Source organism: Thermobia domestica, chromosome 5 (assembly GCF_964235325.1).
Source record: "Thermobia domestica chromosome 5, izTheDome1.hap1.1, whole genome shotgun sequence".
Classification (NCBI taxonomy): Eukaryota; Metazoa; Arthropoda; class Insecta; order Zygentoma; family Lepismatidae; genus Thermobia; species Thermobia domestica.
In genome coordinates, this window is record NC_137458.1 from 231,801,934 (window position 1) to 231,820,715 (window position 18,782).

General features: G+C 35.4%; 1 protein-coding gene across 6 annotated transcripts in view; it reads left to right on the forward strand.

Annotated features, from left to right (window-relative positions):
- The window catches only part of LOC145686443 (coagulation factor IX-like), a 237,622-nt gene extending 220,432 nt beyond the window's left edge, over positions 1–17,190 (forward strand). For all 6 annotated transcript variants that reach the window (XM_081759747.1, XM_081759749.1, XM_081759748.1 and 3 more), the window contains 3 exons: positions 6,257–6,459; positions 14,924–14,987; positions 17,046–17,190. In XM_081759747.1, the coding sequence (XP_081615873.1) occupies positions 6,257–6,459; positions 14,924–14,987; positions 17,046–17,167 (389 nt within the window). In that variant the 3' untranslated portion in view covers positions 17,168–17,190. The remainder of the gene's footprint in view (positions 1–6,256; positions 6,460–14,923; positions 14,988–17,045) is intronic.
- Positions 17,191–18,782: the final 1,592 nt, after the last annotated feature.

Below are 18,782 nucleotides of genomic sequence, written 5' to 3' on the forward strand. Positions count from 1 at the left end.
TCTTTCATTTTTGGGGGGTTATTAGGATTTGGACCCTAGATGGTTTTTATCATATCACTTTAATTTTTAATTACCAGTGTCTTGAGATAATTGACCATTCAAGTGTCCATAACGTACAAATCCTTTGTTATTAGTTCATCATAGGTAAAAATAAACGTATTTATATGCAACCCGCATGACCGTGTCACTCGGTGGGTTAACATAAATGACAGGCGATATACAGCGGAAAATAGCTTGAATCTTCTGTTTAAAATTTTTTAATTGATTTGCTTATTTTTACAGACACTTTTACAATATGCCAGCACCGGGATGACCGCAGCGAAGCGGGGCGGGTTAACATAAATGACAGGCGATATAATGTTAAGATTTACTGCAATCTTCTATGGTTTTTATCATATCACTTGAAAGCGAAAAAGTAAAAATTATCTAAGTAACAAAGTTTATTGCGTTCCGGGGTGACCGCAGCGAAGCGGGGTGAACGCTGCTAGTAAAAGTATAAATGACTGATATATAATTATTTATTAATATAATCAAAGAGTATAATTTAATCTACAAAAGGCTGTTTGGCTCTACCCAAATATCTCTGTTCGCAATCCTTGCGAGTTGTTTGGCTTTTTAGGACACAAAATATAGAAAAGAAAATGTAAAGTGAATGTAAAATCAGTTCAGTAATATTATCAAGAAAACTATGTACAGTGTGTTTACTTGCTGGAATTACACTTTAAACACACAATTGCGTTCAGTCGTTCTTTCAGAAAAAATGTTCCGGGGGGCACACTTAGTATTCCGGAGGGGGTCACTGCTGGTACTATTCTATTTATTATTATATTATAGACGTATTATTTTGGTCTCCTCCGAGGGGGCACTTTGAGAGCTCTGGGAAGGCCAGTGTTCCCCCAAAATCATCTCTGGAAGAAGCAGTGATTGCGTTGATCCGTTGTGTTCTTTTGGCTTATATTGAAGTTTATTGTCCCCTTATATAGCCACAATAAAAATAAATCACAAATGGCATGGTTGTGGGGGGAGGATTGTTTATGCTGTAATGTCAGCCCTTCCGAGCAAATGCGTAAGCTCGAATAGGTTCTTTTATTTCGCAGGGCTCAAACTTCCCGGTGGAGGTACATTGCAGGCGCAATTTTCCCTGTTCTTGAGGTAGGGCGCAAATTTCCCAGACGCAAATTTCTCGACACCGTTCGAATGACCTCGGAAGACTATATCTTTTTCAATACTTTTTATAATTTTTTACTCGAGATTTCTTCATAGCTTCTTATTAAAATACTTACTAATATATCCTCATTTTATTGTCCTAACCAATCAATATGGGTATGTTGTCAGTAAAATATTTAGATTGATCGAGCCTCTGGTGTGTAACCACAGTATTACATATCATCCCTCCATTAGAAATCTTGGCTAAGCGAACCAATAGGCCTATATGTTGCCAATAAAATAGTTTAGAATGATTGAGCCCCTGGTAAATAACCACAGTATTTCGTGACAGACCCCCCCCTTCCTATTACCATATTCTAGCTACGTGCCTGACTCAGCTAATTCTCTACATTCTTTACCAAGCACACATTTTCTAAAGCGGAAAATGCTCTCTAAATACCTAAGCTCATTATTTTCAGCAGATGCACAAATTGGGTAACATTCTATCTACATGAATGTTATATATGTCGATTACTGGAAACCGTTTCTCGCTATCTATTACCATATTTACTATATAATGATTAACGTTAAAACCGGAAATGGTTGATTTGTACCGTTTCCGGTTTGAATATTACATTCATCAGGGAACTCGATTCTTAACTATTGACTCTGTACATCGTGGCCAAAATTGATGGTAATCCATCAGATAGTTCTTGAGACTGTTTGTTTCACTGACGGACAGAATGAATATATGGCTATAGAGTTTTGATAAACTAAATTCGTTAATGAGTGATGATGGAACAAATATAAGAAAGGGAACCAAGAGTAGGCCTACCACTGGAAAAATTTTCGAACACAAAATTAGAAATCGAAAACCCACATGTCCTGGGTTAGAATACCATAGATGAAAACTCTACCACTGAGTCATCAATCACCCGCTTATTAGTTTTATTAATTATTATATTAATATAAATTAATGAATGCCTGCTTATGTTAATTATTGAACAATTACATTGTATACTTCGTAAAGTCAAAAATTATATATTTGTATTTACTGTACATACAGTGAGCGCAGAAAGTGTTCGTACACCTATGCTATTGAAACGAGAATGCCTGCGAAAAAGAAACAGAAAATTTAAGAAGTGTAATAACACTCACAATATGAATACTGAAAACTAAGCTTTATGAATATATCAATAAAGAACCACGAAGACAAGTTTAATGGTCAGAAAGTAAATAAATTCCGTAGAAAGTGTATAGAGTAGACGCGAAAAGAGATCGTACACCTGACGTACGAATACAAAACAAAGATACCACAACTGGGGTTCACTAGTATTCACCTGATTATACACCTCTGTATAGCATGACGAATAACAGAATGAGTTTAGTTGTGAATAGGAGTGAAAAAACTGCACGGTGGGCTGTCAAAATGGGAAGCAACCGAACAGAAACAAATGAGGAGACAAGAAAAGTAATTATTAAATTGCATAAGAAAGGTAAATCTTTGAGAAAGATAGCAAACCTTGCAGACAGACCTCGTTCAACAGTACAAACAATAATTGCGATGTATAATGTTTCTATCACTGTGCGAAAAAAAAAAAAAAAAAAAACTGGAAGACCAAGAGTGTTGAGTGAACAAGATAAACGTTACATTATTAGGGAAAGAAAAAAGGTTCCGAAAAGTAGTGCTGTGCAATTGGCAACGGATCTGGAAACACGCGGTGTTAAAGTATCAGCCAGTACAGTGCGGAATATTTGCAGAGTATCATGGTCGGATAGCCAGGAAAATGTTATGGGTGAACAAGACAAATCGTATAAAGAGACTAAAGTTTGAAAAAGAGTATAAAGATAAGGGATCAGGCTTCTTTCTGGAATAGGGTCATATTTTCGGACGAAAGTAAATTTAATCTTATCGAATCCAATGGGAGGCGTATGGTATGACGCAAGGTGAATACAGAGATGAATCCTCAAAATCTCGTCCCTAAAGTAAGACACGGAGGAGGGTCCGTGCTCGTCTGGGGTTGTATGAGTGCCTCAAGAGTGGGTCGTCTCCACTTTATCGATGGAGTGATGATCCACGAAGTGTATATTAACATATTAAAGGAACATCTCCATACTAGTGCGCAGAAAACAATTTATTGTTCAGCAAGGCAACAACTCCAAACATACAGCGGAAAATACTCGATTGTGGCTACTCTATCCTTGAAACAGCTTCGCACACCTCCCCAATCCCCAGACATGAACCCCATAGAACATCTATGGTCTGTTCTGGAGACAAGAATCAGAAGGCACAGCTTCTCTACTAAAGAAGGCCTGAGAAAAGCTATTCAAGAAGAATGGGACATAATCAGTCCCGAAGCTACTAACTAACTAACTAACTCTATGGCCTATGGAACCCGGAGGTTCAATGCCGCGTTCACAAAAGCTCTCCACTGACTTCTATAGTCCCGAAGCTACAGAACTACGAACTACTACAGGTGAAATCAATGCCACGAAGACTACAGACAATCATTAACGCACAGGGTAATCCCACAAAATATTAAATAACGTAATATACTTTATAAGCATTAATTCAATCATAAGTGTACGGTGACTTTTTGCGTTTACAAAAAAGGAATTCTCTCTTTTCTTCTGAGCAAAACAGTGATTGTCTTTGTTTGGCCTTTTTCTTGTATATAGAAATAAAATGTATGAATGTGTCGTCTTAATTCTGGTTATATATATATTTTCCACCTCCCGTTCTCATGCTAGCTGTTTTCAATATAAAGTATGCATGGTGTACGAGCACTTTCTGTGCTCACTGTAGGTATGTTGACAATAAGCGAATGTTATTAGAATATTTGTTGAGATTTCTTTTCCTTCACTGCCTTTCGCCTGGTTAAAAAGTAGTTTGCAGTGCTTTGGAGCAGCTGCAGGTGGGAACACGATAATGTTTGAGACATACCGGCGACTTTTTTGTGTGTGAAAATAAGACCTTCCTCATAAAGCAGTAAATAACTGCAGTAGCAATTGTCTACGTAAGTGATAAAGACATATCCAACTATAAGAAACTAATACAGTATATATATTCATTATTGTGTTTCTCTTTTAACAGCTACTAGCTAGGGATGGCCAATTCCAGAATTTTTACTTTCCGGAATCCAGAGAGTAAAATCGGAAAAATTCCGATTTTTTTCTAAATTCCGGATTTTTTCCGAATGTCGGAATTTATCTGAATTCCGGAATTTTTCCGAATTCCGGAATTTTTTCTGAAATCCGGAATTTTTCTGAAATCCGGATTTTTTCCGAATTCCGGATTTTCTCTGAATTTCGGAATTTTTCCGAATTCCGGGATTTTTCCGAATTCCGGATTTTTTCTGAATTCCGGAATTTTTCCGAATTCCGGATTTTTTTCGAATTCCGGAAAGTAAATTTTCCGATTCCGGAAAACAAAATTTCCGGAATCCGGATTCCGGAAAATTTTGGCCATCCCTACTGCTTATCTTTCACAATCGTTCGCCCTGCTTTGAACTCACGCACTCACTTCCTAACAATGTTTCCTGCAAGAGCACTATCACTACACACACCTTCCAATTAGCGATGAATATCGGCTGCACAACGTCCATATGCGGTGAGGAATTTCACAATTACCCGTTGCTTTTCAACCGAAAATTGCATGTCCCAGGGTTATCACGTCTTACTCGTTCAGGCACTGTGACTCAACTGCTGCCACGTAGTAAACAAACCCTGCATTACTTAGAGACGGAGAATGGCGGTATCCGACGCTGCATTTGCTTTTCTGAAATAACAAAATATGTGGACTTTAGAACAAAATTGCACATACTTTTGATCTGCGCCTCGGGCTTTGTCAATATATTAACGTTTAAAAAAGCAAAAGTAAAATATTTTGAAAAATGTTTGCACGGTCTTACGTGAAGAATTGTCCAGTGAGAATGTATATGTAAGTACTTGTCGTTGCTATTACACCTAGCAGAAATTGGGCATTCTAAACCATTATAAAACATGTTTCAAAATATGACTTTTGGCTTCTAAAACGTTAGCAAAGATGGAAAACTTGTTTTCCTTCCGATTTCCTGTCACTGCACTGACTCCGTGTATCTATATCTCTCAAATAAAACTATTATGTTACCTCACTTTCCATATTTTTCTTAATACTATGTAACATTATTACAAATTGCCCTTTTGTGCCCATTTTAATAATTATAATTAGATACATAATCTGCAATATCTCTCAGACCGTAATTCACTTTCGCAAAAGGTTATGTTTTAGACAGGAGTACCTCTGGCACACGGCAGCCAAGTCCTCGTGCCAAAATGATATTTCCTCAGTAGATGCTTATTTCAGGTATGTGCAAGTTGGAAGAGGGTATTGACCAATCACAGAGGACATACTGAAGTCGAGGGCCTTTGAATCAATGAAGAACATTTTTATAACAATCGAATGGTCATATTCAATGTAGAAAATGGTTCAGCGTGCACTAATATCAAGAACACAAAAACTATCAAACGCACTAGTGGAAAATTTGATTTTTCATTTTAGTGGAAAATTTGATTATCTATTTTCTGAACTAGTCTCTCAATGTTAAGTGGTACACTGGATATTCTAACGCAAATTATATTTTCCAAAGGAGAACATCAATTATCAGGAAATATTTTCAATTCAGTTTAAGATTATGTAAGAATCATGTTTTGAATAAAGGAATCAGGCGGAAGAATTAATGGAGTTCAGTGGGCCGGGACTGACCCGGCGGCCGGCAGTTGCACATGGCTGGATTAGTCGAACCCAGGATGTCCGAAAACTTTCAGCGGAAGTGTGTGCATTATTCACATATAGTGTAATAATGATAGACTTGATCGGGCGTATTTTAGCACTACTCTCATCCTAATATGTGCATGCTATTGACCAGTTATAATTGGCCAGGAATAACTTATCTATTTGTACTATAAAAATTGGATTTTTTCGATTTTCTTAGATCGTTTGATTATGTTTCGTCTTTGCGCATTTTCTTTTAAATTATGTGTTAACATTATTGTAGAATTACGACAATCAATATGTCTTTCTGTAAAAAAAAATATTATAAAAATAAAATATAGTTTGCTTGTCTTATAGGTATATACAAACATGGCCGACACCATTTACACGTGGCGAGCTGGGGCAGAGTTTCTGATAAAGGAAAATTCGGAGCAGTTCTTATGGAGGGTAAAGTGAGGACGATGACCAGAGAGGCATGTGTCAACAGAACCAAATACACTCTACAAGAAATCGAAGATGATAATTTCTGTGCAGCAGCAGATAGCACTGGAACTTGCACGGTATGAAATATGATTATTAATCCACTTATTTTCGCTTGAGAACCAAGTAAATAAATTGATGAGTAAACCATATAAATATACCTAGTCGTATGTATAACAAGATATTCGATACAAGGGAATATTACGTACTTTTTCTTTCTAAAACATACTCATACCGTCTGTCTAGGATTATTAGTCATAAAATGATTTATTCTGCTATTAAGCTAATTTTAAAATATTTTCATAAAATTGTGCCAAAAAAAATTAGACGTACTAATTTCCCACATACTCTTTACAAAGCAACTCAACTATGTAACTTAACATTCAGAGAGATAATCCAACAGGTCGCGTTTTATCATCTAACGGGCACTCTTACCTTATGTCTTAGAGTAATTTATCGTCTTACTCTCCGTCTGTCAACACCGTCTCAAATCATATCGGTCGATCGTAACACACTGATGTCAGGAACAGAAGATGCTGTGAACTAATCACGAAAGATATTGTAAACTAATTATAGAAGATATTGTAAACTAATTACAGAAGCTACTGTGAACTAATCTCAGATACTGTGAACTAATCAAAACACAACTCCAAGTTGTTGTGAATTTCGATATGTTCTATAAATATTTCTTGAACGTATAGAAATGGATTTAGGACTGTTAAAAATGCTTGTACTCACTACCAACTTGCCTGTTAAAATTCCATTTAATAATTTATTGCATTTCAGATTCTATTTAGGGCTGCCTACTCTGAAAAAAAAATTACTGGCATTCGCTCATAATTCTTAAAACATATAAATTAAAATTGTATTTCAAACCTTGAAATATATAGTGGAACCTGACATAAAAAATGGTTTGTCGATAAAATGTCGTAACTCCGTTAGTAAAACGAGACGAAAACTTAAAGTTTAAAATCGTCATTGTAACAACTATAATCTAACAGCGATATTGTCTTTATCATCCTCTGAACGAAATATTTATAATTCCAAAAGCTTACACTATGTATTAATATGTATAGCCTATATGTGCAAAACCAACTAGTTACTACAAAGATTCCATGCAGTTATTCTAAAATATGATTTACTTACGAAAAACAACATGTTTTTGTGTAGACTCTAGTTGTACTTGTAGGTACAAACAAGATGAACATTTATTTGCTATGTCTCTAGTGAATATCTACACATAAATCAATCCCAAAATTAATAATTCTCAAGTCATGTTGCAAATTCTAGTAGCATATACATAAACTAATTTTGACGTGGTTTCTATGCTTTTATATTGTTGCATCTTAATTGTTTAATTCTGTAATAGTTAAATTATGAATGTTGCAGTAACATCATTTTCTGTAATAATATTTTAGTTACAACCCATTCAAGGGCGCCCATGTTGTGGTTTCCAAGGGGGGGAAGTATAAGCGAAGTTTAAAATATAGTTTCAAATTTTGCTGTAACTAATGTAAAAATTCTATTGGGTTTTCAATATTCCCAAGTGCAATTTCTTCTAAGGGGGGGGGGCGATCGCCCCACCTTGCCCCCCCCCCCTGATGGGCGCCCTTGAACCCATTTAGGTAACGTATTGTTAAATCATGTGAGCTCGTTGCTGAATCGGTTTCATTGAGATTTTTGAATAAAAAACACGGGACAAAATCTTTTTTTTTTTTTTTTTGGCGCCTCTACACCGAAAGGTGTTGACCGACCCTACTCCGACATAAAATGTTAACATTGTACAAAATTTAAAAATAAACTTATTTTATACAGTGTGGTTCATAAGTTCCCGAACTAAGGTCATTTAAAGAAAAATAAGGTAGCTGGTATAATTTTTCCAGTTTGTTGATTCCAAACAGGCTCTATTTGAAGCAACACACTGCTAAGCACGTATTTCCAATATTTTCGGGGCTTGGAAAACTTCTGCGTCAATTCTATTCAGCATGACAGTCACAACTATTCGGATCTCCTTGATGGTATTGAATTTTTTACTCTTTAGTTGCAACTTCAGTTAGGAGAACAGAAAATAATCGGGTGGAGACAAGTCTGGAGGGCAAGGGGATGCTGCAAACTTATAATTTGTTTTTGAACCAAAGACTGTTTAGTCGTTGTCGAATGAGCTGGAGCGATGTCGTGGAGGAGGAGAACATTCCGAGTGAGGTACAGGTCAGGACGAACTCGACGAATGCATCTTATTAGATCATCTAGTGCTCCTTATTTACAGTGAGTCTTCTTATCCATTTCACACTCTAATACAGACTACCAACAGTGATGTGGATCACAATTCTTGTCTTCTAAACTACTGCAATTACACTGAATTACTGCCGATTTGCGCCCTGTTAAGTAGCCATAGTAATACGTAATTCAATCGTTGTCCCACAAATAGCGTTGGTAGAAAAGCGGTAAAAGAAATCAGTCCGAGAATTTAAAAGGCATACTGTATGTCCATGCGTTTCAATTATTTTAAATGAATTCTCATTTTGAATCTACTGTAAAGGAAGTTTCGATCTGTTATAAATTTACGTTTCGTTTTTCTTTAATGCACACAATATGATTTATTTTTACAATATGCACTAGTGAAATAGTAAAAGAAATTAGTTTCGAATTTTCGTCCGTAATAGCGTGAATATAAAAACACTAAAATATCAATAAAACAAACAGAATAATTTTTTGACTGTTGAAATTTATGTTTCAATTCTCAACTGTATCACAGAATAATTTTTTGACTGTTGAAATTTATGTTTCTATTCTCAACTGTATCACAGAATGATTATGTGATTATAAAAATGAAACCACGTCTTTTTTAAAATTACAGGCACCACTGATTCTTTCAATGCATTAGTTCTAACTGACAACTCGATATTTCCAAGTTTACGATAAGAGATTCAATTCAGACTTTTCTCGGATATCAGAAGTGGAAGGTTTAGAACTGGTTTCATGGTAACGACAATAAGTCGTAACTTTAAAAAAATTGTCGATTTCGCAGTTTGGATGCCATTACAAAGGCTTCTGCATCTCTATTCAAAATCAGCGTTGCCAGTTTAATTCTCGGCATTACCTTTAGACAATTGTCAGTGAAATTGTCGTTTATACATAATACATAAATTTATAATTTCTAGCTATTTTGTCATTTGTCAATCATTATACTATATTTTACGTAATGGATTCCCTTAAATATAGCTCCAATATAATTTTATCCTTTTCACATACGTATCATTCAACTGTTTTCAAAGAATACTCATAAAGATGTATTAATTAGTTACATAAATGTTAGTGAAATCATTTGATATGAATGAAGGCACGTGTGTAATTTTAAAGTAGAATTTCAATTTGATTTACTAGTTTCCTTGGCAGACTCCTTTGCGCTGGGTATAGTTCATCTGCAGTACCTGTATATTTAAATGACAAATTAATATAGACCTTACAAGTATATCACAGCGAGTCTTAACCTATGGTTCGCAACCCGCTACTGAGTAATAAGTAAACCTACGGGTACCAAAATTCTTATATCGGATTGAACTACTTCATATAGTTCATCAATTTTTAAGGGTGTAAACAACGGATATTCTAAAAGTTTCAATAAGGCATCAAGTACTTTATGTCACTCTTCACGATATGGTTGAGAGAAACAAAATCATGCTCTGGATTCAAGTCAAAATGAAATTTGAATAGTTTTTAGAATTAGTGAATCGTAATTAAGCGGCCTTACAAAGAAACAGAAATCCATGTCACATGTATTCCCTCATTATAGAAACGTTCGTTTTGTGTCTAAAATTAATAAGAACGTTTGTTATTATTCTAAATTCCGTAAAGCTCGAGTGAATCAAGACGTGGGCGCCGTTTCTAGGAGGCCAAGAGGCCCGGCTTTCTCTAAAGTTTGCTTGAACCCCCAAAATCTGGACATTATATATATATATATATGCTTCCATCTTCGCTTGAATATATGAATATCTTTGCGGGAATGTAAAAAAACACACCTGAAGGCAGTCCCTCACTCCGCCCCACTCTCAAAGCTAAACAGAAATCGGTGCCGCTTGTAGAAAGACGTGTCTACAAGTACAAGAACACTTTTCGATAATGGAAAACGTAAAAACCAGTGGGCAAGGTTTGACAAGTGATAGACAGGACAGTGTTTTACATCGCAATACATGTAACTTTTGCAGTGCTGTTTACTCATATCACTGTTATGTAACTAGATTAGACCTTTGCTGTTGACCAGGGACGTTCGAAGGAGTGTTTACTTCGAGTCCTGACCTCTGAAAATCCCGACATTTCTGTAAATTTACTCTCATTTTAGGGTTGGTTTTACAAATTTTATTGTACTTTATTCCCATACTGAATTTGAACACCACAAAAAAGCTTTGGATCTCTGACGAAATAAATTCCTAAATACGTGCCTGTTGTTGATCAATGCTCAATATAGACATTGTAGTTTCTGGTACATTTCGTCAATTTCTTAAATCATTGAATTTGCGTGGATTAAGAGTTGTGGAGATTAGTGCAGCTACAAAGCATCTCACAATCACTATAACTCCTTCAAATGCAACATCGGTGCTGGAAATGTTCCAGAAGAACCGTGCGAGCCACCAACTGATAGAATGAGTCGGTTGCTAAACAATATTAAGTTTTCTTTGCACATATGGGTGTGTGTGTGAAACAGATCTGGGGCTATGTGGTACGTGAATCCGGACGTAGTCTACAGCTTAACGTGGGTTCCGAACCCGGGTTTCCCACGCCGAAGGCGCATACGTTAATCATATAGCCACGAGGGATGCTTCTTAATTTATGGAACTTTACCCTCTATCGTGTATTAAATGAAAGCGAAAAGATTTGTAATAAATTATATTAGTTTGTTCAATATGTCTTAATTAGATTCTCTGCCACGATAGAGTCAGAAAAATAAAATATAAATATAAAACTATAGCTTTGATTATAATCTATAAAAGTTAGTATAACATAACAATCGATAACGTATCAAACATTATAATCTAAGTCAATGACGGTCAAATGGCTTATATACTTCACCAGAACGCGGATAATCAAGATTTGTTTTTAATTTTGTGGTTAACATTAACGCTTTTTTCACATTGAGGCGGCGATTTGCCGTCGCTGCTCGCGGCAGTTTGCCGCGTGAGAAGTGTACCCTCTTATATTACGCGGCGTTTTGCCGCGAATGAAAAATATGCGAGCAGGTTTGCTGTTCAACTGAAGAAACAAAACCATGTGACTCTTATGTTGTGGTGGTTGCAATGAAGAAACGCAAAAAGTGTCTTCTACTCGCCTTGTTAAGCCAGACAGAAAGCCCCCCCCCCAAAAAAAAAGACACGTTTACCCTTTTTTAGAGAAGTGGTATCTTGAAGGATATTTTTCTATACTGTTTTCACAATTGATAGGCTTGAGCAAAATAACGGCCAGGTTTGGATATTTAAAATACCTTCCCGATATTCAACTATTGTGACTGGGAAACCCAGGATAAAGTCTAAAAACAGTCTGTGTTTGAGATCTATCCCAGAATCCCAAGTCAACACTCAACCACTGAGCCCAAGGCTTGTCTGTAGGTATTATTATTATTATTATTATTATTATTATTATTATTATTATTATTATTATTATTATTATAGTATTTCGGGTTTATTCGTTTGTTTTAAGCGTTCCGACTATTGACTCGAGTCTCTTTAAAGCACTGCTCTAGTCCTTGAATTCAAGGGACTATTAAAGGAATTACACTCATAGAAGTGTTAAGAGTTATAAAATATATAAGATACGGTATATTTATCAAATATCACATAATCAAGGTGATGCTAAGGTACAGTATTATTACTAAAATCCGGATTATGAATTTTTATGTAACAAAATATATATAGCAAAATAGTACATAAAGATATAGCAAAAGACTGTAAAATATGCAATATTGTTGAAATATTTGACAGTGTATATATCAATTTTGAAGCACAAGAAATTTATAGAATTACAAGCTTGTTTGCCCAGCACTGCCCGCACATAATCTCAATCTTCTATTAAATAAAAAATAATGATTTGTATTGATTTGGACTCTTTTTAATCAACGACGTATGGATTCGACACTTCGGTAGTATCGGTCGTTTTCGATTTTTTTTTTCCATATTATCTTTTCCCATATATTGTATGTAACAAGTTTGGTTAAAAGCACTCCAGGTGTTCTAAGCTAGAACATAACCACATACACAAACACACTCAACACACACATATATATAAACGTGAAACACACGCACATCTATATTATCGCAACGACTTTCTACTCTTTCCTGGCAACTCTTGCTACCTCCCGCAACACGGAAGCGGCAGATCGCCGCCTATATGTAAAGAGCTCCATTGCTTGTATTGTCTCGCTTCGCTATACGCGGCAATCTGCCACGCCGCTTTCTAGCAGGGAGAGGCGGCTGTTTTTCCTCGCCGCGAAAATTTGCGGCGACCGCCGCGCATATATGAAAAGCTCCATTACTTGCAATGTCTTTCTACCCTGCGCGACAATTCGCCGCCAAATGAGAAAGGGCTGTTAGAGTGCAGCTGAATATCATAATATACCTGAATATTCCATTCTTAACTGTATTTTTTCTTTAAACGTTTGGTTACGAAGTCCATTTCTGAAAAGTTGAGTTGAGTTGATTTTGAGTTTATCGTTCCGTTCAGCAGCGAGGCTATATGAGACGTGGACCTGGTGTGCCCGATTTCAGATAAATGGAGATCTCATAGAATTACTTTCAAACGTTCGTAGTTATGCCCCAATTTGCCTAGACAAATAAAACAAGAATAAATAACGAAGATTTACAAGTATGACTCATCCATACTCAATGAACAGTTCTTCCGGGGAAGGGGTGATCGAAAATGGCCATCAAATGTGGTTTTTATTTTGTCCTGGTCCGCATGTATTACAAGCTGGCTATTTGATTTTACATCATTGTTCAGTTTTCAGCAAGTGCAGATATTCATTTTACTTCCGTCCTTTCTAATCCTTACCTAATTAATAAGTCCATAAATATTTCATACTGTAATCGTATCAATGTATCTTAATAGAATTTTGAATAGTGAAAATGTAATAAAAATTTAAATTTACAATAAATAAATTAATTCCGTTGGAAATTGGAGTTCAATTTTATTAGATCCCATATAAAAATACATTTTTTATTGTTATTGTTCATTTTAAAGTGTTTTGAATATAAAGAGCACTGTAAATAGGAACACTGTATTGGAAAGACCGTAGACTCATAAGAAACTTATATATGAACCAATAAGTAAGTGTTAGAATAGGTGAGAAAATGACAGAGGAGAGTGTAATTGGAAGGAGAGTTCGAAAGGGATGCAGTGTCTCGCCTACATTATTAAACATCTATCTAGAAGAGTAGTAAAAAAGGAACCTATGAAGTGAAGACTGTATTTCAGTAAGAAGTAGAGTGATTAGATGTATAGAGTTTGCAGATGACATGGCGCTTGTTGCAGAATCTGAAAAGAAAGTCAATAAAATGTTAGAAAATTTGAAGAAGGGCTGTGAAGGGTATGGTATGAAAATAAATGTTAGAAAGACAAAAGCCATGGTGTTTGGAACGTAGGGATCGGTGTCAAACATAGAAGTAGGAAAGAAGAAAATAGAACAGGTGACTAGTTTTCGATACCTGGGTAGTATTATTAGTAATGACTATGAAATGTGAACCTGAAATAAAAGCAAGCATAGGAACGATAAAAGAAGCCTTTAGGACGAAGAAAATACTATTTTGTGAAACCTTGATTAAAGAGCTGAGAAAAAACTCAAAGTGCTTCGTGTGGAGTATTGTGTTGTATGGGTCAGAAACATGGACATTACGTAAAAATGAAAAACGAGTGGAAGCTTTCGAAATGTGGTAGTGGAGAAGAATGGAGGGAATTAGCTGGGTCGAGCAGAAAAGAATAAGTGGGTGTTAGAAATGGTGAGGGGAAAAACAATTTTAAATATTATTAAGAAGAGGAAGAGAAACTGGTTAGGACATTGGCTAAGAAGGAACTGTATCATGAGTGACGTGCTTGAACTGTATCATGAGTGACGTGCTAGAGGGTATGGTGGCAAGAAAAAGAAGGGGCGAAGGAGACTGCAATTAATGGACGATATGGAAGCAGAAAAATCATACATGAAGGCTTAGAGGTTAGCGGAAGACCATGGAGCATGGAAGCTTCTCAGCTGCAACAAGTGACCTGCCAATAATGGCAGAATACCTATGATGATGATGATTATGTATTGGTGTTTGATTTCTTTAGATTCTTAAATCGTTCAAATTTTTCTAAATCATTTTGATTAATTGTTACTAAATAGTAATATTTTCGTCTCGAGAATTTCAGAAAATCACTGATTATGTTTGTTAAAAATTCTCAGAAAATTATCAATCAAGGCAGTTTTAGTGTAAATAGATGTTATATTTAACGTAAGTATTTTGTATTTTAAAGATACTTTATTTGTGAGAGATGTTACTATAATAATTGTTTTCAATATTTTAGGGGGATAGCGGAGGACCATTAACAGTACAAGTAATCCGATCACCCATAACTGTAGAACAAATCGGTAAGTGTCTCATAGAATCACCTATAAATCGTTAGTTTATGCCTTTATAACAAATTATATTTAAATCGGTTTTTAATTTTCTACTTATTCTTAAAATTATGCATCAGTTCGAATATTCTGTACAAAATGTAGGAACACCAAACCGTTGTCTGGTGAACGTGGACGTTATAGTACACACATGTTTCCGAAGCTGAGTATCTACTAGGAATACCCTTCTGAATCACTCGAGTGAAGATCTAGCTTTGTGTTTATGCAGCGCCGCTCACTTGTTCGTCGATTTTTATGATGGTTAAAATATTAGAATAATGTCCGATTATAGAGTTTTCGGTAAGGTAAACAGAACGGAAAATAGTTCTAATGGCTGTAATAGCTTCCAAAGAAGCTACTTTGAGGAAACTACAGATTTAAAATGATTTTCCAGCTTCAGAAATAATGAATTATCTCTTGTAGACTAACCTGTCTCAGAGAAAAATTCAACTTCTCGAACGGATGAAAACATCGTGAGAATTCGTGAACTTATGTTCGAAGATCATCACAAAACTACAGGTGGACTTATTCATTTGCTTGGTGTATCATAAAAATTCCAATCAACGAATTTTGACCGAGTAATTCCAAATGAGAAGGCCTGTACCAACATTTGTGATTCACGTGCTCAATGAAAACCTGACCCGTGTAAATGTGTGAAATAAAAAGGGCACTTGAAAATCGACCCTGCGACCTCCTCTTATTCTCATGAATTAAGAAATCATGAATTTATCCAATGCTTCCGTCACTATAATTATATAAATGCAGAAATAACTTATTGGCTAACCTTATTGGTTGAGGAGCTCAATAGTTTAAAGCAGCAGGAACTAAATCCCGCCATCAAATTTTATCTTGTAGAAAACTAGTCCAGCCAAGATGTATTTTATCCACCTCCATTAGATATTGCTTTATATTGTAATGATTTTGGTAGAGTCAATAATGGACCGAGATTTATCCCCTTCACCAATTTATTATAAAATTTATTAAATACAAAACGTCTTTGATTACAAAGAGTAAAATAGTGTTCTCTCTTATTAATGTCCAAGTAAGAGGAGAATAGGTGTTTTGCACGGTGCCCCTTCTCTCAAGGCAGTCTTCAAGGCACCTGCCGGTTCTGGTGAGTCTTGAAGGATAGCCCCCTCAGCTCAAGGCAGTTTCGCGAGGTTTGATTGTAGAAAGGACCCCTAGTCCAGTGCGATCTCGGGAAAGGTAGGTGTATCCCTAGTCCAGTGCGACCTCAGGGCGGTGTAGGTGATTTGATCAGTTGGACGACTGATGCTCGGTCAATCGGTGGTCCTCCTTTTTATTTGTCCTCTTCGGGTCCTTCCGTGAGGTCCGTCTTCTTTCGGTGTTCCTAGGTGTCTTTCGTGTCGGCTTGTTGTCTGCTAGGTTGTTTAAAATCATTAGCACGTGCTGAGCTGACACGTGCGTGTGTTGTAATGTGGGGATCCTTGCAATATTATCCTCGATCTTCTTCTTGGCCTACCTGAGTATCTCTTTCCCGAAGGTATTCTAACGAGAATTCTCAAGATTTGTATATACCTAGGCATTCCTATACATGTTTTCCACTCGTTCTACCCATCTTATACAGAAATACCTTGCATAATGCGGTTGTGAAAAACGAGGATTTAGCTGTAACAGTTTTATTGTTACACGTAACTACAAATTGGCAATAAATTTTCCAAAATTTTCGGGAGAAAACTCATTTTTTTAAGCAAATCTATTATTACATTTTAATTTAAGACAAACGAAAGTAAACTTTGGAATGGTTTGTAAATGCAATAAAGAAATCGTTCACGAAGTCGAAACCCCAACTTCGATGACCCATAAATCCAGAGCCATAGGTTGTACACCGTAATATTTCGTATCATCGATCGCATAAAGTTTCATCAATCGCATTACCCTTACAATTGATATATATTTTAGACAGATCAAATGAATAACGAAATATGCTTCAATATGTTATTGTGTGAATAAGATTTTGTTTTAGTAATATCATGTTATAGTTTTATGTTATTTGTTTTCCTTCCGTAGGTATTGTATCCTGGGGAGTGGGATGTGCTGACCCTGAGTACCCAGGTGTATACACCAATGTGACTCACTATTTGGATTGGATTCTAAACAACACAGCTGATGCGAAGTACTGCAAATATTAGTTAATAAAATTATTTTATCTAAATGATTGTTCTACTTAAATTGGTTCATTCTTTGATTGTCACTAAACTATCTATATTTTTAATATTAAAAACAAATTTTAAGTAATTCGCTTTAAGATAGGTTTAGAAAATTGTGAGTGAACTTTTTGTAATTTGCCAAAACAAATAATGTACAGAAATATTTTATGCATCAAATAAAAATAAATAAAGGAGAGGTCCTTGAAAATATAAGGACCATTATATGTGTAAAAATATCCCGTAATTTTAGAAGTTTCCTTTTAAAATCCCTAATTTCCTGCTATCTCAACAACAAAATCGTCATGTATCCTAGCCAATCTCAGAAGTGTTTCACAGATCAGTATTGTAGATGTATAGTGTTAATGTACGTATTGTGAATGCTTTTTTTTTAAAAAAAAAATAATGTATTTAGTAAGAAGATTCTAGATTTTAAATGTAATTTATAAACTTCTTTTACCGTAATCAATTGACAAATAAATGACTTCTTTTTGTTTTCCTGTTTTCATTAAGTTATTCAAATTAAAATAATTACAATGGATAACATGTTACTCAACAAATTTTGACGAAAAGTTCGTAAATTCCTAAAATTTATTATTTATTTATTTATTTATTTATCTGTTTCTTTTACATTTACTTAGCACAAGACGATAAAAATTGATAATTGAAGAATACCCTTAGCTCTAGTTTTGCACTTAAGTACATAGCAAAAAACCGAGGTGTTAAAACAACTATTTGTCTACCACCATTATACGTAATATTAAAACGTCAAGGCTTGTTTGCTAAAGGATTAGAGAATGAAAGAAATTATTTAATCAACGTACCAATTTAATGCATTGCGTCAAATTGAGTTTGTGAAAAATACTTCCAGTATTAGTATGTTTTAATGCACGTAGGAACAACAAATGACAGGTCTTCTACTCTTGCAATTGTTATCAGAAAATGCATATGATCACTCAACTATTTTTTGTGAAGCATTGCATGAAATATAATATTGTTCGTTACTTGATATAAATGTCATCAAACATATTAGGTAAAGCTTTGCTTATAGCGAAAACTAACAACTAAATGAAATACTTACTGCCAATTACTGGATAATCCTGATACTAGGAAGTCGATGAGCCTTAAGTTGAAGTAACATGTTAACAGTGGTAGACAAGTTTAGAGTTGTTAGTGACATTATTTGTGCTGTGTATTCTGTGTAGTGTATCTAGATACCAATTTTGGAATGTAACAATTGAAAATGCAATTAGTAACAGAAATATGTGAAATGTTACGTAAATAAAATTAGATGTTAATAGATACATTTGTTATAGCATGCCCATAGGACATATAGAATAAAATCTACATAGTGATCGAAAACATCCATGACTCCTCCTGACAACACGTGTAAACATCTCGGTCACCCATACAAACAGTCCTTCGGGCAAGTAGTTATTTAGGTGCTGAATGATACCCCATTCCCTCTGTACGTCTGAGAGACAACCCTTGGCAGAGCAGCCACGATTAAAATTGTGAACCAAATACAACACGCTGGATTGTTTGAGAGCTCTGAGTATGAGCGTTATACTGCTGGAAGATGGGAACTCGCAAAGCGTCT